We start from the raw sequence: 25185 nt of genomic DNA on the forward strand, positions 1-25185 counted from the left end.
CTCACCAATCAGAATGGCCAACAGCTAAGGATGATGGGAATTGTAGTCCATCACTATCTGGACGGCCGAACAATGCCCACTTCCTGCATTATTGGGGTGGGAGTCTAAAGGGAGATGGCAGTCCTTCAGGTTAGTTTTCTGCACACTGTAATGTTCAATTAAAAAAAACCAGTTTTTTTAAAACTCAACACACACACACACACACACACACACACCACTTTTTAAAGGAACAGTTTATACCCCACAGCTTTAAAAGAAAGAAAAGCTACAGAACAAAGTAAGAGTAAATTAAGTTACTTATTGGGAACAAAGCTAAGGCACTAGAACTGCAGCAGGTGAAGGAAACAAACAAAACAAAACAAAACAATACCCACATAACAGTATGTCAAGTTGACAAAACCTCCAAGCCATGGAATCCCTGGAAGAATGCTTTGCTAAAATAATTTTTTACATTGGAGGGGTGCGAAAAACAAAACGTCCCTGTTTTTGCTCACATTAAAGCAAAACTGTGGCGCTGTTCTCCTACAGAATTTCTTTCCCTTGCAGGAATCCTTTCAAAAGCAAAGGTGTTCCCCAAAAAAACCACACACACACACAGCGTTGATGAGACAGCTTTGGTTCATTTTGGACTTTTCTTGGAAACTTGGCTTCCCTTCTACATTTCCGAGACATCGTTCTGTATCCTTTCTGCTTTCAGCCTGGTGAGCAAGTGAAATGATCGATCCAAGCTTCTTCTTTCCCCCCCAAATCCGTAGGTGGCAGTTCTCCCATGTGTTTTGGGTGGACGGGGTTTTTTTTGTTTTTGTTTTTAATGTGATCATCATCACAACTTAATAAATATTGGTTCCTGGCTCTGCTTCTGTGGAGTGTCACAAAGAGGAAAGACACTAGAGATGGCTACATCCACTATACCTTGGCATAGCTCTGCATAAAGTTTCCTAAAAAATAAAAAAAAATGAGAAGAGACAAGTTTGAATTAGAAATGTTGATTGAGCATAGTGTATGTACACATACCTAGGAGTAAGCTCCCCTGAACAAAATGGGACATACTCCTGAGTAAGCGTGCACAGAACTGCACCGTAGAGCAGTTACATTCTTCAGAACATCAGATTTCGTATCATTTCCTCTCTCGGCAAAGGACTACTGAAGCCCCTTTAATCTACCTTTAAAAAAAAAGCACTCTAAAACTGAAATTCATTTATTATAGCACAATGTTCTGTCATCAGTGTGGCTAACAAAAACAGACGCGGGGGCAGGGGGGGAATTAGAAATAATACAGTATTGTGGGTTTGAGGGGCCAGTTTGCATTGTATTTATGAAATGTCATGTCACGACAAATAATATTTATTTATAACTCGTCTCAACCTAAACCAAGGCTCAAAATAAATCCTCGGCGTTACTGTCGGAAGACAAACATGCTTTCTCCTTTGATATTATGGAGCTGGGAGAAACAGGAATCTGAATCCTAGCTAAGATCCCTCACGAATACAGGCTGCTGCCACCCTCATAAGGATATTAAACACACAGCTGGCCAAGGGTCTAGGAATGCAGGAAGACACCTGTTGTTGTTTTTTAACCGCTAGCCCACTTTCCCTTCATATGTCGTTTTGCACGGATGCACAAATAGTATCTGGCGTTGCTAGCAAGCGGTACAAAGAAACAGTGGCGTAACACTTTCCATGCACCAGCTGATATCTTCGGCAATTTAATTTCCAAATATTAAGATTTAGGGCTGCTAGAGTTCATTGCTTCTCTGGCTTCCACCTTCCCTCCCCTATTATAGCAGAGCAGGACAGACTTGAAGTACAAGCACATTTATGTTTCCTGGAATCCACACGTATACGTGCAGTGTGGATGGCACTGTTGAGAGAGGCTAGGAAGTGACTCTCTCTCGGCAGATCCTGTCTATCTCACCTGCCTTCCCTGGGCAGCAATGCACCCTTGCACACATGTGCAAAATCTAACCAAGTTTCAATGCGCTCGGAGCAATCGCCACTGTGCTAACAACTCTGCCACGGCTTGTAAGGTAATAAAAGCATTCTGGGGAATGATATATAATGAATTGAAAAAAAAAATGTTTAAATTAACTTTTATTAAACAAACAAACAAAACCAGAGGGTTTTCTATTGGGAATTGTAGGTGCTGATATTCCAAGGGAGCATAAAATACTTTTTTATGTATGCGACGACAGCAGTACGGATGCTACTAGCCCAGATATGGAAAGAAGAGAAGTCCCTACCAGAGAAGAATGGCAAATTAAACTGTTGGACTATGTCGAAATGGCAAAATTGACCGGAAAGCTCAGGAACCAAGACAACCAAAACTTTAACAAAGAATGGGGAAAATTTATAATTTATCTTGGAGACCACTGTAAGCAGATGAAAACACTAGCAGGATTGCAATAGCACTTGTAATGTAGCAAGTACTATGGAGATAATGGAGTTATGTAAAACATGGGACTATTGAAAAAGGTGCAGCAGGAAAGGTTTGATCATGGGACCCATGGAGGAAGCGAAGAAGAAGAAAAGTTTGGATTTGATATCCCGCTTTATCACTACCCTAAGGAGTCTCAAAGCGGCTAACATTCTCCTTGCCCTTCCTCCCACACAACAAATACTCTGTGAGGTGAGTGGGGCTGAGAGACTTCAAAGAAGTATGACTAGCCCAGGGTCACCCAGCAGCTGCATGTGGAGGAGCGGAGACGCGAACCCGGTTCACCAGATTACAAGTCTACTGCTCTTAATCACTACACCACACTGAAGAAGGTGGGAAGTCCAGAGATTCGGAGGAATCTTTTAAGTGTTGATGTGTGTGGTTGTACTCTTATAATTTTATATTTGTAAAACCAAATAAAAAAATATTTCACAAAAAGTAAGTTAAACAAAAAACAACAAACCAACAACTCTGCCCCGAGAGCGTAACACTCTTTTCCAAACCTTTCTCTCTCCAGCACCTACCTCAGCTTTACAGGGGGAGGGAGAAATGCTCGTGTATCCACGATCGCAATCTCCCCACAAAAAAAAGCAAAACGGCAAGGGTCTGGAATTTGCAGGGTATTCTATATTGTGACACTGCTCACCCACATGCGGGAAAAGCATGCCAACATGCGACAGGAACTTACTGGGCACACGCAGGGGCACCATTCACTTCGATCAGCCAAACCTTCAAGTCTTCATCCACCATGAAGTCAAAGCCAAAGAGCTGGAAACTCTGGTAGTGAAGGTGTTTGGTGCTGATAGCGGGTTCTATACACATAAGGCAGCTTCTGCGGGGAAAAAAGGACAGAGCACGCCTGATATCAGCCCAAAGCATCATCATCATCATCATCATCATCATTATTATTTTATCAATTTATTTATTTTTTTCAGATTAAAGTTTTACAGTCACATATCCAACATTCAACATGGAAAGAAGATTCCAAAGAAACTCCTGGACTTCCCTCCTCCTCCCGTTGTGTGTCCTATTGTTAATCATTTCCTCCCGCATCTTTTATAATAATCCAAATGTTTTACCTCTCCACTGTGTCCAAAATTCACCATTTAAACTACAAGTGTTATTCCGATCCTACTAAAGATTTTAAATGTTTGCAATGGTTTTTAAGATAATTTATAGATTTTCCTCGTTCCTTATTTAAAAAATTTGGTCTTCCTGATTTCTGATTATTCCGGTCATTTTAGCCATTTCGGCGTAATCCATCAACTTGATCTGCTATTCTTCTCTGGTAGGGATTTTATCTTCTTTCCATCTCTGGGCCAATAACATCCGCACAGCTGTGGTCACATACATAAATAGTATTTTCTGCTCCCCTGAGATTTTGGCACCCCAGCCCAAAGCATTTTGTTAGGTTGCTATCCATGTAGATGAGGTAGGAAGCAACTGCCTCTCTGACTGGGAGCCAGAAGGTGTATTATGGTGACACTCAGAATACACCTAAGTTAGTCATATCCATTCATATCCACCATTGGGTATTCACGACTAGGACAGCAAATAAAAGCATTGATTTGCTTTTATTCTGGCCTCTGGCCTGGATGGCAGAATCCACTCACTCTTCACAGTGGCCCGTCATTAAAAGTCTAATTTGCTACACTAGTGTCGGGGAACCTATTATTATTATTATTATTAATAATAATAATAATAATATAACACACAACAATTACAGAACAGCAAAATCAAAAATAAAACAACAACAACAGTCCGAACACACCAACAAATCTTTGTCAAACTGTATATGCTAAAACCACCCCAATTTTAACAAACGCCAAACAATGCGTAGTAACATCCGTTGCTGGGACTGTCGGCCGTAAAGAAAAAGATATATTGTACAGGCAGCAATTACGCTCTACAGGAGTTTATATAAAAGGAGGGGGAAATAATATTAATTAAAATACGTGCTATGTAAATGCCAAACTGTGCTGTAGACCAGGGGTGGCCAACTCCCAAGAGGCTGCGATCTACTCACAGAGTTAAAAACTGGCAGTGATCTACCCCCTTTTGGGGGGTTCAGGTCAAAGTTGTTGAGCTTTTTTAAGGAAGGAGGAAAGCAGGGCTAAAATCATGAGATTTTTATTTTTTTTAAGGGGAGCCAAAGTTGTTGAGCTTCTTTGGGGGCAGCCAGTGATCTACCAAAGACGTCCAGTGATCTACCGGTAGGTCACGGTATACCTGTTGGACGTGCCTGCTGTAGACCATAGGTGCTTTTATTATTTATTAAATTTCTATACCGCCCTTCAGCCAAGAACCGTTTTTGGGTAGATTCGTTTGCAGGATCAGCCTCACGGGCTGAGTTTGACTCAATCAGATGATGTCCTTGAGCCACCAGGCAGGTCGTCCCATTGGTCTGATCTAGCAAACCCTTCTTAAGTTCTTGCGTTCTTCTAGGGACTAACAGTGACATTTGAAGTCGAACGGAATCCGTTCTGGAAGTACATTCGACTTCCGGAATGTTCAAAAACCAAATTGCGGCTTCTGGTTGGAAGCTCCTGCAGCCAATCAGAATCCACAGAAGCCCCGTCGGACGTTCGAGTTCCAAAAGAACGTTCACAAACTGGAACAATCACTTCCGGGTTTGCGGCGTTCAGGAGCCAAAACATCTGAGTTCCAGGCTGTTCGGGATCCAAGGTATGACTGTACAACAAATTAACACAATACCCTAATTCTAAAAGCATCTGTGGAAAAACCCACCAATCGATCATAAATTGATTAATAATGGTAACCTCTGTCTTGGAAGAATCCTCAGGGAACAGTTGTTAACAAACGTAAAACACATTACCTTATTATATTTTTGACTTGCAATAAGATTGTGTTTTCCAGAGTAATGTTCAAAGCGCTCATCAGATACTGATTAAACTCCTCAAAAAACATCTCATTCCCTTCTTCATATCTCCCATAGTTCTTTGAATATTCCTTCTGTATGCAGTGATTGGTCAAATGGCAGGTTTTGTCTAGGAAATTAGCACTATTGTAAGGTTCTGAAGAGGTCCGTAGAACGCCTTCTCTGTAGAGGTAGATATTATACTGGTGATCCACTAGCACCCAGCTTCTAGAAGTTGGGAAAAAAATATATAGAGGCGGTGTTTTTTAAAACCATTAAGAGAATTTTCAATTCAGAAGAATCAGATTCAATGACCAGCCTTTCACACCAAACTTTCACTTCATTAGGTTACTGAGCTGAAATATCAATATGGAAAGAGGTTACTGTACCTAATATCAAATTTGCGGTGACCTGGTTCTAAGAGCATAGGCTTCTCAAGGTATTTCTGAATCACATGCACTTGTCCTTGATTATCTATGAAGTCCAGAAGTTCAGTAGCCTCCGAAGAAATAAGAATTCCTTCACCTAGCCAGGAGGAAAAGATGAAAGCGGAAAAGTTGGACAGGAAGTACATGCCTCTGTGGCGGAATAGTGCCTGCTGATGATTCAGGTTCATCATGGGTTAACCTATCACTCCCAGTTTAGGTAGGTGTTCCCTGGGAGGCGGAGCTAGTTGGCATTCTAAAAGGAGGGGGAACAACCGTTAAAAGGCAGTTGGGGGTTTGGCAGTTGGGGGTGGAGGATTAGAGAGAGAGAAAAGGGGAGGTTAGGCTTTGGGGAATGGGAGGAAAGGTCATTACCATTGCTAAAGGGATGCAGGAAATATTATAACAAAGCTGAATTACATGAGAAGAAGATTTGTACCAGTAATAACCCGAGACATCCATGTTTTCAAGTTTCCTAATAAAGTTAAATGTGCTTAAACGTTCGTTGAATCTGGCAGTGTATCAGTACCTTAAGAGGTGTGACTAAGAGGAGAGAACAAAGCTTTCCTGGGGAAGAGGAAACTGTTTGCTTATTCTCCTGTCATACAGAGGGCTGGACAGTGAAGCCAAGTGTGCCACTTATTTGCCTAAAGGGAAGGCAAACTGCAGTAGTTGGGAACCCTGGTAGGGAGATCCCATAGGTGGCAAAAGGGTTTTCAACCGTAGAGCCCTGAGGTACCCCAGATACAACTCCCATATGAACACTGAAGGATTCATCCTAGTTGTCAGTGAAACTTAGGGAGAGTCACTGTTGGGGAAGTATTGAAGGGGAGGGAATAGGATCCTCAACAAAGAAGCGATAAGATAAAAAGAACAGTGACTTCTCCATCCCCTCGAACCCTTTTCCATTGAGTGCCATCCCTTTTAGATTGTAATCCTGTGGGAAAAAAAGCAGTATTACTGCTCATCTTTACAAGCCGTTCTGGGAGCCATTTTGGCTAAAAAGCAGGGTAGAAACATACTTTTTAATACATCTTATACATGTATAAGACTGAATCAGATAAGTGGTGGAGATGCAATGAGGTTGAGGGTACGTTCTTTCATATGTGGAAGACCTGTAAAAGGGTAAAAGAATACTGGGAAATGATTTATAATGAATTGGGGGGGAAATGTTTAAAAGTATTTTTTTTTTTTTTAGAAAACCAGTGTTCTTTTTGATGGGGATAAATCTGATGGAAATTCCCAGGTGTCAAAAAAGGCTATTTATGTATGCCACTACTGCGGCCCATGTTTTGTTAGCCCAAAATGGAAAAAGAGCGAGGTCGCAACCAAAGAAGAACGGCAACTTTAACTGATGGAATATGAGCAGCCTAATGTATAGAATAAGAGAACAAGAAGACTGGAAAATGTTTACTGAATATATGGGGGGGACTGTGTACACTTGAAAACGTTGGCAGCATTAGGATAAATTCAACAGTGTAAATAGGTTTTGATGGAAGTAATAATGGAATACTGAATGGTTTAGTTTATGTAAAATATGCAGGGGTTTATGATATGCAAACTGAACCATGGAAAAAGGGAAGTCAATGACATTTTAGGGTTGTTTAATGAATACTTTAAATTGTAAAATAGAAAACTTAATAAAAATTACACACACACATACACACAAAAGAGACAAACTTTTTTTTTAAAAAAAGCACATATAATATTATTACATCTTTGCTGTAAGATACTGAGACCATGAGTGGGTCTGTGGCTCTTTTGATTTGCGGCTCAGCCTCTTAGCTGTCACACTGCTCTAGCATCTATTGGATAAATATCTCAATAATTCGAGGCTCTCTTTGCTAACCTTTGGCCCCCGCCGAAGATTTGGCTATCCACACACTTCCCTCTCCGCTTTCTTTCCTCTTCTGATAGGATGCCAGGAAAACCTCCCTTTCATCCGTTCTTGGGTTGTTTATCAAATGATGGGTCCCATTCTGCGCTGGTGCCACTGGAGTCTTGAGATTAGTTGGGTAAATCACATACGACTCCGGGAACCACGTGCAAGATTCTGCTAATTCAGGACTTGTCTTGATTAGTCTAAAGAAAGAGACAAGGATTTAATTTGAGTTGGGGGTTTCCCCCCTCCATAGGGCACGCTGCAGTTGAAAGACCTTTCAAATCACCACCATCATCCTTTAGTTCCCTTTTTGAATCCTTTCCTACGAACCAACTCAAAGCGATTTCACACCAGAAGAGTTTGGATTTGATATCCCGCTTTATCACTACCCAAAGGAGTCTCAAAGCGGCTAACATTCTCCTTTTCCTTCCTCCCCCACAACAAACACTCTGTGAGGTGAGTGAGGCTAAGAGACTTCAAAGAACAACTGCATATATAAACACAATAAAAAGCATGACATAGACACATACAAATTTATATCCAATGCAAATACTGATGGGGGGGGGGAGATCTCCACTTAGAAGGCTCCCTGAAAGAGGAAACTAGTTATCTTCAACATCTCTCTGATGTAAAATTTGGAGGTACTCCTTAGCCCAGGGGTCCCCAAACTAAGGCCCAGGGGCCGGATGCGGCCCAATCGCCTTCTAAATCCGGCCTGCGGACGGCCCGGGAATCAGCGTGTTTTTACATGAGTAGAATGTGTCCTTTTATTTAAAATGCATATCTGGGTTATTTATGGGGCCTGCCTGGTGTTTTTACATGAGTAGAATGTGTGCTTTTATTTAAAATGCATCTCTGGGTTATTTGTGGGGCATAGGAATTCGTTCATATTTTTTTCAAAATATAGTCTGGCCCCCCACAAGGTCTGAGGGACAGTGGACCGGCCCCATGCTGAAAAGGTTTGCTGACCCCTGCCTTAGCCTTTTCTTCTCCTAAAGATATTCCTAGATGGGCTACCTTTCCAGGTTGAAGAGCCCCACCTGCCCCTCACTTCCTTCTACAGCACATGCAGAAACCGACTTCTTGACCATTGGACCCACTATTGGTCTCGTCCGCTCAATCCACCAGAGCCTGGCTTCGCATGCAGGGGAAGCCCCTAACTCACTGAGCGTTTGAGACCCATCGGCTACCCTCACCCGGTTTGGCCAGCCAGTTGAAGCCACTTCCCAGGATGCGGCCACTGTCACATGCTGACAGCTTCCAGGGGCCACAGGTGAGAACTGAGTGCAAGGTAATTCTCAGAGTTTTCCGAAACCTGGCAGGGTAATTGCTGAGCATCTTTACTGAGGTGGTTCGGGTCAGAATCTAGAAGGATTAAGATCAGTTTTGGTTCTAGAGTTAAACTGAGCTGCAGTTGTAGAAGAAGACACTCTAGTGATTCCAGCTTGATTTCTGGCACTAAAGGGCAAGCGAAATATAATTTTGCAAAAGGTCGATCAAGAGATGTATCTTGAAAAGGACATACAACTATGGCAGAATCGCCCAGTAATTTATTTCGCCTTCACGAGAAAAGGTCAGGGTTTTTTAAGGAAGGCTCATTTGAAATTAATGAGTCACACAGCCTCAAGGCTTATCTCCATATGCAAATACAGGCAGCATGAAAAGCCCTACATAATGCCACTATATAAAGGTAAAGGACCCCTGGACGGTTAAGTCCAGTCAAAGGCCACTATGGGGTTGCAGTGCTCATCTCGCTTTCAGGCTGAGGGAGCCAGCGTTTGGCCGCAGACAGCTTTCCTGGTTTGACTTAAACTGCTTCTGGCACAATGGGACACTGTGACGAGTGCCAGAGCACACGGAAATGTCATTTGCCTTCCCACAGCAGCAGTACCTATTTATCTATTTGCACTGGCGTGCTTTCGAGCTGCTAGGCTGGCAGAAGCTGGGACAGAGCAACGGGAGCACACCCTGTTGCGCAGATTCGAACTGCCGACCTCCCGATCGGCAAGCCCAAGACGCTGAGTGGTTTAGACCACTTCGAAAACGAGCCCTCAAGCATCTTTCGCACAGAATCGGAGTGGCGTGTCAGGCAGCTTCATGGAAATCACGCTAGGTCTGAAAGCAGATAGCCAAAGGAATGCCTCCAGTCATAGTATCATTTATTATTTTAAAGAACGCTTTGTGTTTCATATTCTTACAAGTTGAAAGGAACAAATTGCAGGGTCTGCTGCAGGGGGAAAGGTGCAATTTGTTGCTATTAGGAGGAAACAGCAAAAAGGGAGAGGAGGCACCTGATGGTGTGAGCTTGAGTCCATGGAGGCTTACCCCGTAATAAATTTGTTGAGGGCAGCTCTCATGTCCCATCAGCACAAGGATTTGCTTGCACAAAGGGGCTTTCCTCCTTTCCCCAAATCTGCTCCATGGGATTTGGGGGAAACGCAGAACAGATTTAGGGGGTGCGTGGGCTGAGGAAGTCCCGCTGCACAAGAGAAAATCCTTGCACTGACAGTACAATTACAGGGTGGAAGCCATAGTCTTTAAGGTGCCACAAATCTCTTTGTTGTTTATACTAGAGAAGAAGACGAAGAAGAGTTTGGATTTGATATCCCGCTTTATCACTACCCGAAGGAGTCTCAAAGCGGCTAACATTCTCCTTTCCCTTCCTCCCCCACAACAAACACTACAGGTGAAACTCGAAAAATTAGAATATCGTGGAAAGGTTTCTTTCTTTCAGTAATTCAACTTAAAAGGTGAAAATAATATACGAGATAGACTCATGACATGCAAAGCGAGATATGTCAAGCCTTTATTTGTTATAATTGTGATGATTATGGCGTACAGCTGATGAGAACCCCAAACTCTCATATATTAAACTCCAGTAGCTAATGAAAAAAAATTGCTTACATAAATGGACTTTTCCACGATATTCTAATTTTTCATCTGTATGTGAGGTGAGTGTATGTGAGGTGAGTGGGGCTGAGAGACTTCAAAGAAGTGTGACTAGACCAAGGTCACCCAGCAGCTGCATGTGGAGGAGCAGGGAATCGAATCCGGTTCACCAGATTACAAGTCCACCGCTCTTAACCACTACACCACTAGAATCATAGAATCATAGAGTTGGAAGAAACCACAAGGGCCACCCAGTCCAACCCCCTGCCAAGCAGGTAACACCATCAAAGCATTCCTGACAGATGGCTGTCAAGCCTCCGCTTAAAGACCTCCAAAGAAGGGGACTCCACCACATTCCACCACACTACATTTTGCATGTCAAATGCATCCCTCCCAGAGCTATGCATGCACCATCAGGTGTTTCATTTTTTTTTTATAAGATTTTTATTATTTTCCAATAAAACAAGAGAAACACATAACATAACATAAACACCAACATTAACACAATAAAAAACACATTACATAAATACAATCAACAAAGAAAACAATTAAAACAAAACCAAAACCAATACATACCTAAACTGGAACACCAATCTTTCTCTTACTACTTAACAAAATCTAGTTTCTGATCTTCTAAAGGGACCTCCCCCGCTTTCCCTCCTCTGCCTTCAATACTAATATACTTTGGTAACATCCATTTTTAACATTACAATTCATTATCCAACCTTTTATAATATCATAAAAACTTAACATCTTATAGTATCATGAAATAATTCTTAAATCAATCTTATACTTCTTTTCACTTAAGCTGCTGCTATTAATCAGTTACATATCTCTTCACTAATTCAAAATTCCCAAAATCGTAACATCAAAATCTTAAAACTTAACATCAAAATCCTAAAATCTTAACACACTATCTTCAGGGTACCATAAATCCATCCTAATTCAATTTTTATCATTTTCACCCTATTCCCCTTCTCACCATTTTTCTGCTCTCTCCCATGCCCCCCCACCATTCATCTTTACATTTCCCTCTGTTGTCCTTGTTCAGTATCATCTTAAAATTTATAAATCTCCTCCTTGGGCGCCTCAAGAGGCACCAGCTCTCCTCTCCCAGCAACTCCATTTCGCAATTTTGGTTTCCTTCCACTTGTGTCTTCAAAAATCTTCTCAGCTTCATCTCTGGACTCCCACTCCAGAGACTGAATCTCGTAGCTCCAGTCAAAACATCAGCCCTGTGTTTCTCACTACACCAGGGCCGTCCATTTACCTGGGGTTGCTGAATCAATTCGTCCCATTTCTCCAGCACCTGCCCCAGTTCCCTGAAGAAGTCTACTTCCAAATTATCAAAATTTTCCCAGATCTGGCTGGTCTCTCCTGCTCCACAACAAATTTCTTTGAAATTACGACCTAACCAGTCCATTTTCCGATTCACAAACTCCAATTGCAGAAGGATTGTTCTTTGTTCCTGGGTAATACCCGGATCTAGAATCAGTTTAAAAGCGAAAGCAAGCATGGTTGGAGAAAACAAAGGGTGTCAAATGTCAGTAATTTTCCATCCTGCGTATTAGTTTTCCAGCGCCATTTTCCCTGAGACAGGGTGCCAAAATTAATTCCAAAAGCCACAGAAGAGATATTTCCAAAATCTTCAATCCCTCAAATTGGGATTTAATCCATCTTCTCTGTCAAAGTGCTTCGTAGCAACATTGTGTCTAGTAATGCAGCTGCAGCCGCTTGAAGCTTAATTACCTCCTCTGCACAACAAAGGAGAGGGACGGGCTTCCTTTTAACATCCCTCCCGGTTGCCAATTATTCAAATGTAAATCCAATTAGTCCCACACTTACAGCAGCCGGGGTTCTTCTTTTTTCTTTGAAGTTAGCAGGAAAAGCTTGGTGCTCAGGTCTGGCAGAATTGCTGCTTTGATCTCCCGGGGGGGGGGGTGCATCCGCCTCTCCAGTCCCGTGTCGGTAGCTCCGCTCGCTTGATTTTCCCCCCTTACGAGGGTCAATCAAGAGCAGAGACGGCACGTCTGGGACCCACGAGGCCGCGGTCCACGGGACGCTCTTCCCGTGGCTTTAAGGGGCCCTTGGCGCAGACAAGGAGACCCCTAAAACCCCCCGGGGACTGGAACTGACTCAGCTCCGCTCCGCCATTATCCGGCACCAAACCGGAAGCACCATCCCATCAGGTGTTTCAAACTGGCTAGGGTCGATATATACTGCCATAACATACAGTAAGGAACAATTATTATAAACATTGTTTTTTAGAATACAAATGTCAAGGGTGTAAATATCCTCGGGGCAGGATTCACGTCTGTAGCAGCCCTGCACAAGGACTTCTGCTTGCACAACAGGAGTTTCTTCTACCTCTCCTCCCCTTGTGTGCCCCATCCACAAGTATCCTGCATCTAACTGTCCCCTCCCATGTAACTTCAGAAAAAAATGACAAAAATGTGCTGCACAGGTCCCTTATAATCCACGGTTACAAGAAAGAAAAGAAAGAGCCAAACCTACTTCACTAAAGAAGCTTTGCGACAAAGCTTATCAGCTCCTCTGTAATAGTTCACCAGCTGCACAAGTCCAGGTTCGTGACCTACAAAAGAGAAAAGAGAAATGGTTTTTTAATATCTTAACCTTTTCTGTTTTGAATTTGGAAGTGCACAGGTGTGCGCATGAAAAAAGTTTTTTTAAAAAGAGATAAACATTTATCCAGGCAAACGATCTCCAGTTTTTTTCTAGACGGAAAACTAGTTCAGTGGAATGTGAAAGTAAAATTTCAAATCGCAGCAATTTTGCTTGTGCCCAAACGTCAAGGAAATACAGTGGTACCTTGGTACTCGAACGGCTTCGCTCCTGAACAAATCGGCTCCCGAATGCTGCAAAACCACAAGTGAGTGTTCCGGTTTGCGAATGATTTTTGGAAGCCGAACATCCGACACGGCTTCTGATTGGCTGCAGGAAGCTCCTGCAGCCAATCGGAAGCCGCGCCTTGGTTTTCGAACGGTTCCGGGAGTCGAATGGACTGTTAGGAGATTTCAAAGTGTCTACGTGCAGAAATTCAGCTGTCTATCTTCAAGCAATTACCAGTTGGCAGAAAGCCCAAATCTGCTCTCTCTCCAGACCCTTAGCAACGACCTGTGATTGGTCAATGAGTTCCTAAAGAGTGAGCTCTGTGTGAGAGCTTGGGTGTTAGGTTGGTGCAGGTGTAGGTGGTCAGTGTAGGTTGATGAGAGAGAGAGAGAGAGACAGAGAGGAAAGATTTTATGTTTTGTTTCTTTTATTTTGTAAAGTCTGTACATAGTAACTTATGGATACTAGTTGCTTCAATAAATACTGTATATACCGGTAGTTATCCAAGTGAGTTGCTGAGTTCCTTTTTTTGTACTTAAACACACATTGCTGAAAGGCAAGCTGCTGACTCTTCCTGATTTCATTTGGGGTAGCGAACAGGATGTTTTGAACTACAAATCCCTGACCACTGCTCATGCTGGCTGGGCCAGATGGGAGCTGTAGTCCAACAGACACCTGGAAGGCAGGATTTTGGCTTCTCCTGGGCTAACGAGTGGCATTCTAAACCCAAGCTGCATGACCATCGCTGAGTTAATAACCGCAGTTAGCACCAAATCAGAAGTGACACCTTCCTGAAGAGGTATAAGCAGTCATTGTGGGAAGAACAGAAAGCTCCCTCACCCCATCATTATGTGGCTTAGAAGATAGGGTTCTTATCTCTTTACAAATCCATGAAGACTGAAGTCTCAGATACACATGCAGAAGGTGGAGGTGATTATATAACATTTCTAACTGCAAGTGGGTCTCAATAAATACATTCCAGTTAAAATTTTGGGTGTTTCTCTTGGGGGGGGGACAACCCACAAAATTCCTGCAAGTAGAAAAGTAGCTCAGAAGGGATCAGACTGGCCTAGAACCTCTCCCTGCAGTGTGCTAGATTTATACTTGCAGGAAAAATTTTACACAGGGAGCATTCACAAGTGTGATTCACCCCCAAGCCACCCCCACCCAGCTTTCAGTGTGAAGTAGTAGTTCAGAAGTGGGGGAACAAAATGGTCAAGGGGCTGGAATAACTCCCTTATGAAGAAACGGTTACGACATTTAGAGCTTTTTAGTTATGAAAAAGGTGCAGGGGAGGGGATAGAGGTGTATACAATTTGGCATGGTGTAGATCTGGAGGTAGGCAAACGATAAGTCAGGTGAGACAGACATAGGCAACTGCCCTAAATTTGGGTTAATATTTCCACAGTGTATTGAAACAAGCCAGCTGGATAAACCAAGGTTTGAAGTTGGCTCATTCGAGTAAAGCTTCTGGGTTCAGACTTGATGCTAAACTGTGGTTAGTTAAAAACAGAGCTGGAGGAGGAAACGGGGAGCGTATAGGGGCAAGGCTTAACCCTAGCTCATTCGCATAACAATATAAGGTCAAAGTGCAGCCAGTGTATGAGCTAGGAATAATGAAGGTCAATACACAGATACGGACAGACAAGAGATGCGTTAACGTGTGCAATGCTCACATTTACGAAGAAGCCAATTTGGGCATATGCAAGAAGAGATTTGGGCATCCTTACATCTGATAATACAAAGGCTGCAATTTCCCAGACAGACTGCTTAAATCCCATTGCCTTCTGTGAGACGTAAGCAGCTTAAGTCGTTCCTAGACCTATACAGGAAGGGTCAGCAGACGTCAGGCTTGCGGGATCTACTTTCTTTTGTGCTAGAGCCCCAAGATTCGCCAAGCACACCCTGGTGCAAAAGATATTCAGAATTAAAGAATCCTGAGCTCAGGAATCTGTTCTGAGTTTCAGAACTGAATGCAAGCCAGTTCTTTCACATAAAAATCCATTCCCATGCTTTCTTCTGTTCAGCAGTTCTATTGAGGGTAGCTGGGCAGTAATTTTTGCTGGTATTGTTAAATATTTGGAAGGCAGGATTTTCCCGTCTACTACAAAATCACCCAGCGATCTACCTTTTGCCTAGAGATGAGGGAGAACTTAAGATTCAGTTCACACTGGAAGGCAAGCCTACATAATTTGCACTTTCCAAAGCAATACGAGAACTGAAATACAGCCAATCTTTGAAATTCACTTGTCAATGAATTTTGCAATGAAGTTCACCAGCTGAGCGATGTATGCAGAAACAAACACCAGCGCTCCAATTGGAGAACAGCCTTTACAGAAGGCATCATGGACTTTGAAGAAGCATGAACTCAGGGTGAAAGGGAGAAATCAGCTAAGAGGAAGGCACGTTTAGCAAATCCTCACCATGATAAAACTCCCACCTAGAAACCTATGTCCCCACTGTGGAAGGACGTGTGGATGCAGAATTGGCCTCCACAGTCACTTACGGACTAACTGTTAAGACCACATTCATGGAAGACAATCTTACTCGGCTACGAGTAATCACCGAAGAAGATGACAACAGAAACAAACATACTATGGGAAAGTGTGCATAATAATTCTTTCTCCATATATAATGCATTTTGGATGTTATTTCCACTAACATACAAAATGCATTCTATTGGGTAAAACAGCTTTGTAGAAATGTCTATCTTGGGCAAAACTGAATCATTAAATGTGTATATTAAGAGAAATCAGCTGATGATTTAAAAAAAACCGAGCTGATGAATTTTTATGGCAACGTTAAACAAAGATTCGCAAAGCGATGTGGAAATGTAAAAAGAATAATTTAACAATTTAAATAATTCTCTGTATGGTGTGTAGTGAGCAGAACTTCGTTTTGGAATAATGAGGAGCTAGAAAACAGAAACCCATCCTGACTTCTTCCCTACAGTGACGTAGGCTCCATCTGCATTATACATTTAAAGCAGAACCATTCCACTTTAAAGAGTCATGGCTTCGCCCAAATATTCCCGGGAACGCTTACGGGTCCCCTCATAGAGCTACAATTCTCAGACTTCCCTGGGGTGAGGGAATGATTGTTAGGCCGCTCTGGAAATTGTAGCTCTTTGAGAAGAGTATGAGCCACAACCCCCAACTCTCAGCAACCTTAGCAAACTACACTTCCCCAGGTTCTTTTCAGGACTCCATGCCTGCTTCAAGTGGTAAAGGTAAAGGGACCCCTGACCATTAGGTCCAGTCGTGGACGACTCTGGGGTTGCGGCACTCATCTCGCTTTACTGGTCAAGGGAGCTGGCATTTGTCCGCAGACAGTTTTTTCCGGGTCATGTGGCCAGCATGACTAAGCCGCTTCTGGCAAACCAGAGCAGCACACGGAAATGCTGTTTACCTTCCCACTGTTGTTGTTGTTGTTGTTGTTCAGTCGTTCAGTCGTGTCCGACTCTTCGTGACCCCATGGACCAGAGCACGCCAGGCACGCCTATCCTTCACTGCCTCTCGCAGTTTACCTTCCCACTGGAATTATCTACTTGAATGTTGACATGCTTTTGAACTGCTAGGTGGGCAGGAGCAGGGACCGAGCGACGGGAGCTCACCCCGTCGTGGGGATTCGAACCACTGACCTTCTGATCGGCAAGCCCTAAGCTCAGTGGTTTAACCCACAGCACCACCCGCGTCCCTTCAATAGTGCTTTAAATGTACGGTGCAAATGGGGCCTTATAGGATGGGAGGAGCCATAACTCAGCAGTGGTAGAGTACATGCTCTGCATGCAGAATTAAGTCCCAAATTCAATCCCTGGCATCTCGAAACAAACAAAAGAAGAACCGGGTAGCAGGTGACATGGAAGACCTTTTTCCGCTCCAGCTCCCTGGAGAACTGCTGGAGAATAACATTACTGAGCTAGACGGGCAAACAGGCTGACTCTGTGTGCATATGTTATACAAATGCGCATTTGAAACATCCAGCAATGCAACAGGATCACATCTGAGCATATTTAAAAAGAAGCAAGTTTAGTTTTGTTTTTTTAAGGTGGAGGAAACAGAGCAAGTAGTGAGTTGGTGTGAATTGGCACCAAGTGTAAAACTGCATGAATGTAGCTTTTCTACTGACCTCGGGCGAACTTTCACCAGGCTTCTCATGTATAATGCATGATACTAGTATCATAATAGCTTCTCGATGAATTGGTCAAGGGCCCACTGCACGGCACATTTGGCATTAGAACCAGGCTTAGCCATGCCACGGTTTGACGTTTGTTGAAATATAAGAACCTATAAGAACAATTCCAAGTGGGGAATGCTTGCGAAAGCAAGGCAGGCCTAGGAAAATATTTCGAAAACGCTAGCCTCCCTCATCAAATGTAATCACGTTGAAAATTGTATCAAAGACCATTGACAGAGGAGATTCAACAGAGATCTTGGCTTTCCTCCCCACAGATGGTGGTGGAGGGCGATCAGAAAGCTCTTTTTTATGGCAACAATGGGGGCATTGACGGAACTGAAGTGCTGGTGCTTAAAACAAGGGAGAAAATGAAAAAATACGCCACTGAGCCCACACAGTAGATATCCAAGTGTTTTTAATTGCCGAAGGAGAGGCAGATCTTAACAAGGGTTTCTGCGAAATCTGCCTTTTGATTTAGCTCTGCACGTGGCCGGATGTCAACATGGGTTATTAAACTGTTAGGGTAGAACTAAACTTGGGACAAATCGTGAAGGAGCAGAAACAGCAGATGACGCAGCAAGTGACGAGAGTAACAAAATCCGGGTGCAATTCTGCAGAATTGCAAGGGAATCATCTCAGGCTGGATAAGCAGGAGAATCTTGGATCTCTAGGGGGACACAAAGTTCAATTTAAATGCTGTTTAACATCTACATGAAACCGCTGAGTGAGGTCATCTGGAGTTTTGGAGTGCCGGTACGTTGCCAGGAATAGGCTGATGGAACACAGCTCTATTTCTCCTTTACATCTGCAGGTGAGGCAGTGGAAGTGCTGGACCAGTGTCTTGCCTCGGTAATGGACTGGATGAGAGACATGGGTAGCTCAGTTGGGTAGAGAGCATGGTGCTGGCAACGCCAAGGTGACAGATTCGATCCCTGTATGGGATAGCTGCATGTTCCTGCATTGCAGGGGATTGGACGAGATGATCCACTGGTTCCCTTGCAACTCTACAATCTTTGATTCTATGATTTAACAAACTGAAGCTCCATCCAGATAAAATTTGAGGCACTGCCAGTGGAAAGTTCCCTGAACTGGATGGATGGGAGTGAGTACGCAGTTTGGGCGTACTTATTGTAAACTGCCCTGTGATCTTTGGATAAAGAGCAGTATAGAAATGATGATGTTGATGGTGGATCCATTACCATCACTTTAGCTCAGGTGGCCTCAGGGGTACAGAGCGCCTTCCATCAGCTTTGGCTGGTGGCTAAGCTGTGCCCGTATCTGGACAGGGATAGCCTCACTTCTGTTGCCTGTGCTCTGCTAACCTCTAGGTTAAGATTACTGCAATGCATTATTCGTGGGGCTGCCCCTGAAGACGGCATGGGAATTTCAGCCGGTGCAGAATTCAGCAGCCAAGTTGCTCACCGGGACAAGGCGGTTTGAGCATATTAGACCAATTCTGGCCAGACTTGCACCGGCTACCGATTAGTTTCTGGGCCCAATTCAAAGTGCTGTTTTTAACCTATAAAGCCTTAAGTGGCTCAAGGACCTCAATACCTCAAGGACCACCTCTCCCCATAGGAATTGACCCAGACCCTAAGATCATCCTCTGAGGCTTCTAGGTGACAACACAAGAACGGGGCTCTCCTGCAGTGGCTCCCCATTTGTGAAATCCTTTCCCCATCTGATGCCTCCACTATATATCTTTAGGTGCCAGGCAATAACATTCATCGTCTCCCAAGCACTTTGGCTAATTAAACAATCAGTGGCCTTTTAAACTGCGTGTAGGGGTTATTGTTTTTCTTTGTTACTATGGTATGTGTTTTTGTTTTGCAAACCACCCTGTGATGCTTGAATGAAGGGCGGTATAGAAATTTAACAATAAAATAATAATAATACTACATCTCCCCACATCTGTTGGAGAAGCATATGGTACCCTATTTTCTTGACCATCCGGATGCCTCAGGTTGCTTCCCTATCCCAGGATAGCATGTTGTGTTTCAGCCTCTGATACAGGGTAAAGCAGTCCTAAGTGGGAGTGAATATCCCTTAACCGTATTAATAATTCATTCTCTCTCTCTAATCTCTCCCTCTCTAATTACATCCAAGTTGAACTTCGTGTTCCATAGGGATTCTGCTGCTCATCTAAGCCTGAGGTGATTCCCTTGAAATTCTGCAGAACTTCCATCCGGATTTGATTACTCTCTCTTAACTTGCTGTGTCACCTGCCGTTCATGCTCCTTCACGATTTGTCCAAGATTAGTTTCATTCATACGGCTTAATCGCGCATCTTGACACCTGGCCTTGCACAGAGCTGAATTTAAAGGCAGATTTTTGAAAGGCAACCCTTGTTATAATCTGGGGCTGATGGGAACTGGAGTCTGACAACATCTGTGAGGCGGTGCATTCTATACCCTCAGGCTCAAGAAATAAATCTGAGCATGGCTAAAAACAAAAACAGCCACTCTGTTACATGCAGCTAAGATCAAATCATAAAATGGGGGGATAGCAATTTTAATATTATTATGCCAAGCAATCATACATCCGTGTTGGAGATCCTTTATAGACCATACTGGTGCAAATTTCAAACAGAAGGGGTTCAGGAAAGGAAAGTGATTAAACCATTTTTTAAAAAATAGTATTGTTTACTGCTGAAAATATGAGTAACAGGAATGTACTAACATATGAAATGAAGACCCTTGATCATCTTGCTTGACCTCCTCTGCACACGCTCCAGCTTGTCAATATCCTTCTTAAATTGTGGCATATTCATGCAATCACTTAATGCATTGTTTAAATATAAAGGTAAAAAGGTAAAGGTAAAGGACTCCTGGATGGTTAAGTCCAGTCAAAGGGACTATGGGGTTGTGGCGCTCATCTCACTTTCAGGCCAAGGGAGCCGCTGTTTGTCCGCAGACAGCTTTCCAGGTTATGTGGCCAGAATGACTAAACCGCTTTTGGAGTAATAGAACACCGTGACGGAAACCAGAGCGCACGGAAACACCGTTTACCTTCCCGCCACAGCGGTACCTATTTATCTACTTGCACTGGCATGCTTTCGAACTGCTAAGTTGGCAGGAGCTGGGACAGAGCAACGGGAGCTGACCCCGTCGCAGGGATTCCAACCACCGACCTTCCGATCTGCAAGCCCAAGAGGTTCAGTGGTTTAGACCACAGCGCCACCCCTTAAATATAAATAGCTCTCAAGTTCATAGGTCGCTTTCTGCCATATGGCCTTCAGAGCAGCTGAGAATCATAACAAGCTGAATGAATTCCATGTACTCTTGGCACAATTTTAATGCTGCAGTAGCAAAGGCACATGCGCAGGGACACCTACAACTCATTAAGATAAATCCAACGAAAAAACCCAGAGCATTTAGGGAAAGCACACTCCATTAATGTGGCCTGGAGGAAAACTAATAACAATGAGGTTGGCACAAGGCTAGTGTTAAGCAATCCCTGTAGTTTCCTCTAGTCAAAAGCTATGCTACCACATTCTGTTCCAGCAGCAGCTTCCAAGCTGTCTTCAAGAGCAGCTCCATGTTAAGCGCCTTCCAGGAGTCAGGTTTATTGCTTTGCCTGCAAACTCCCACTTGAAAATATAGCTATACTGCACTTTCTTCATTCTTTTAACCCAGTCTTCCCTTCTATACTGCTGAAGCACACAACTTGCTTCTTTTAAAAACAAAACGCAGCTAGCAAGAATAGCCTGACCATGCTTCACCCTCTTGGGCTGGGAAAAGTCCCAAGGCTACAAGGCAGATCTTTCATTTGTTTGTAATTGTGGTATCCAGAACTTTGCAGAGTGCATCAGCTGATAACTCATCAGAGCCAAGAAAATCAGCATTGGTTCCTGAAATTTGGACATGAAGCTTTCTGCTAATGCAGTCCATTAGCATTTTATGCAACTATCCTTAATTGCTGACTCATGTTCCATTATCAATCAGTCCTAACTTCCTTTGTCCGAATTGTTGCTCACCAGTCCTGCTGCCTAGCCAGCTATTCTGACTTTGCATTTTGTTTGTGATCATTCCATCAGTAACACTAGCACAAAAGAAGTTGTAGTTTTTGCAGAGGTGTCCAATCCACAAACAGGATGAGACACACTTCTTTCCTTCCAGTTAGAAGGCCACACGAGGCGAGTTATGAGAATATACTCTGTTAGCTGTCCAGAGCTCTGAAAATGTCTTTAATGCAGACCAAGACCATGTGTGTGTACATGTGATCAATCTAGGTGGAGAGGTACAACCTATCTTGGATGGGGAACTCCTTGAGTTGGTCGTAGCTTGTGGGTTCTCCTCGAGTTGGTGCAGCTGCTGGTATATCATCTATCTGGAGCAGCTGAACCCGGCTATCATTACTCATGCATCAGTTAAAACAATTACTGAGATTCATGATCCACACAGGAGATGAAACGGCAAAGCTTGGAACTCATAACCTTGGAGAAGAAGGACTTCTGTATGCTGGAAGCAGAGCAAGTACAGAGCCTATCCTACTGTCACACTCCCCCCAAGGCTAGTTTCCATGACGTTTACATTTCCGTAGGATTTGTCTGCAGATGGAACATATGGATTTGTTTGGTTTGCTTAAATAATGATCCTGTTCATGTACCCATGAATGTACCCGATCCTATATGCACTTACTTGGAAATAATCCCATTGACTAGACATGCATAGGCCTGTTTATTATTATGATTGTCCATTTATCTCAGAAAGAAGCACACAGCTCAGTGTGTGATCTTCTACCTTGTAGGGTGGCAGAAGGCTGGGACTCCTCTTTCCTAGTTTGATTTTCTGAAAAACTTGAGATTAACAGAATCACAAGAGTTGAAAGAACCCACCAAGTTCACCAATCCAACCATCTAGTGCTAGCAACCCAACATCCCTAAGGGGGAACCAGTCAGCCCCTGCTTAAAACCTTCTAATGAAAGAAAGTCATCCACCTCGTTCCATTATCAAACAGTATGCAGCATCAAGAGGTTCTTCTTAATACTTAGCTGGAATCCCCTTTCTTGCAAGGATATTGCAGAGTTGGAAAAGGTTCAGGAAAGGGCCACCAAAATGATCAAGGGGGTGGAGAGACTCCTCTGTTAGGGAAGGTTGCAGCGTTTGGGACTTTTTAGTTCGGAGAAAAGAAAGAGGTGATACAACAGCAGCTTATAAAATTCGGCATGGTATGGAGAAAGTGGGCAGACAAAAAAAAAAATCTCCCTCTCTCGTAACACTAGGACTTTGTGGGCATCCAATGAAGCTGAATGAATGTTGGAAAGATTTAGGAAAGTTCCTCTTTGTGCAGCGAATAGTCAAACTATGGCACTTGATCCTGACTCAGCCTTTTTAGCTATTGACTCATGCTTACCTTCAGGCCTACTAGAATCCTTGATGCACTTTCCAGTGCTGTTACGAGCTAGCCATTTCTGCAAATCTTCCCAAGTAGAAAGCAGTGTATGCTTTTTTAAAAAAATAAATAATTCCAGGACTTATTCCATCCTCCCAAAGCTCATCCTGCCTCAAATGAAGCTCGTCCTTCACCATGTGCCTTCCAGGTGTTTTGGACTACAGTTCTCTCTGGGGTTGTCTCCACTATTCCTACTACATCCCCCCCCCCCCCAATGCTGTCTCTCCTCCCAGGGATCCATCTCTCGGAAAAGCCACCTGTTCCAAAAGCACATTATTCTCTCTTGGCTGAACAGGCTCGAATGTCTTGTCAGCCTGACTCACAAGAGTCCGCAAATGGCATTTTAAAAATAACCCCACTGAAGAAAATAAGACTATTACAAAAAATTAAGAGGCAGCACGGAAATTTGCAGTGTCATTCTCCTTTGTTCATATAAATTATTATTAATTATTATTATTATTATTATTATTATTATTAGAATTCATATACCACCCTATACCCAGAGGTCTGTGGATCAGCTTTAAAGTTAGCCAACCAGTAGCCATGAACAACTCAAATAGAGGTTAGTGAATTAAACTCTTTTTGCCAAGTGTTTGGGTCTTTGTATTAAAGATATAACAACTGTTTAAGATTCATCAGTCTTTTGTGCACAGTTTAATTACTACTTCCCAGTTACAGGTAGATAGCCGTGTTCATAGAATCATAGAGTTGGAAGAGACCACAAGGGCCATCCAGTCCAACCCACTGCCAAGCAGGAAACACCATCAAAGCATTCCTGACAGATGTTGGTCTGCCACAGTCTATTTCCCAAAGATTATTCCCATTTCCCAAAAACTATTCCCAACTTAGGAAAAGTCTTCCCCATGTCACTTCAAAAAAGGGCACTTTTGTTACTTTTATTTTCAACAATGACACACACAACAACAACACTTTTGTTGAACACCTGGAGATCCAGCAGTCTTTAAAAAATAATAATTGGTCAGCATAAGACAAAGCATGCCAAAAAGCAGCTTATTGGAGATCTGTGGTTGCTTCTAACCACCATCTAATATGAAAAAGCAAAAATTACATTTCAGTACCTAATAAGGGACTGGGTGCCATAGAAGTTTGCTCTCCAGTGGTTCCTTTGGGAGGGGGGCGGAAATCTAAGTATTCCTATAGAAATGTGATTCTCAGCATTATGTTGTGATTGAGACCTAACCAAATGCATCATTATCGTTACCAAGAGGAGCACCCCAGTCTAAATTAGTTTCACAATTGACGCAACCCTTTGGTTCATTAAAAACAGCCGATATCAAATATATCAGGAGGTTAAGGTACAAGGGATGCCAGTTTTATGACGTTGTGCCAGTACAGGTATATCGTTTACTTTCTGTCCTCCAACCCCACCCCCGCCCCCCAAAAGCAAATCCCCAAGCTGACTTGCCAAACAGTCAAGTCACTCCCTGGTTGCCAACACCCAAATCTAGTTATATGCGCCACGAGCCAGACAGACAGACCCTCTCCTTCACTCTCTCTCACGCCCCTCCCCTGTGCACCCAAACTTAAGCAGTTGCATACACAAGAAGCAGGTCTAGGGGGGAAGGAAACCCAGAGCCGTATTGCTTCGAATGCAGCCGGCTGCCTCCCCCGCGCGCCCATTCATACAACCAAGCGCAGCTTTAGGAGTGTTGCGCGGAAACCTGATGCTCGAGAGCGCAAAGCGAACAAACAAAAAACCCCAGCTCGTTTGCCCGGATAACTGCCGGCCCCATCGCTCGCTTACCCAGTCTCCCAAAGGGCAGCCTGTTCCTCTCCCCCAACATGAGGTTAAACCTGGGGTTGTCCTTTTTCAGCCTCTTCCATTGTCCGGTGGAAAGCAGGATTTTGGAGACTTCCGCGTAGACGCTGCTGTTCTCATCCCGTGCCACAAACGTGTACATCTTTATATATATGTATATGTGTGCGTATATATTTAAAAATGAACCATAAATAAATAAATAAATAAGAGGCGCAAAACGCGCCGCCACTCCCCCTCCACCCCCACCCGGCCGGATCAAAGAGCAAGCCTTGGACGCATTGATTAAAAAGGCGTGGGGGCCCCGCCGTCTCTTTGCCCCCCCAAAATAAAAACCATCCAAACCGGCATTGCAAGAGACTTATCCACCCTGCCAGGCTAAAAAAACGAGTTAGGGGCGGCGGCGGCGGCGAAACCGAGAGGACGCAGCGAAGGAGGCTTGCCGATGGGTCTGACTCCGGTTCCGGCGGCACCGGGGAGG

The 25185-nt window shown here is 43.5% G+C and overlaps 1 protein-coding gene across 1 annotated transcript; it reads right to left on the reverse strand.

The window, feature by feature from the left end:
- Positions 1-805: 805 nt before the first annotated feature.
- Positions 806-24885, reverse strand: TTL (tubulin tyrosine ligase). Its single transcript, XM_033144973.1, has 7 exons — positions 24693-24885; positions 13022-13100; positions 7586-7818; positions 5701-5836; positions 5270-5539; positions 3122-3265; positions 806-938 (listed from the first exon to the last, which is right to left on the reverse strand). The coding sequence occupies exons 1-7, from the start codon at positions 24847-24849 to the stop codon at positions 824-826; spliced, it is 1134 nt and encodes a 377-aa protein (XP_033000864.1). The 5' UTR covers positions 24850-24885; the 3' UTR covers positions 806-823.
- Between the last annotated feature and the right edge of the window lie 300 nt (positions 24886-25185).

Source organism: Lacerta agilis, chromosome 3, assembly GCF_009819535.1.
Source record: "Lacerta agilis isolate rLacAgi1 chromosome 3, rLacAgi1.pri, whole genome shotgun sequence".
In the NCBI taxonomy this organism is placed as follows: domain Eukaryota; kingdom Metazoa; phylum Chordata; class Lepidosauria; order Squamata; family Lacertidae; genus Lacerta; species Lacerta agilis.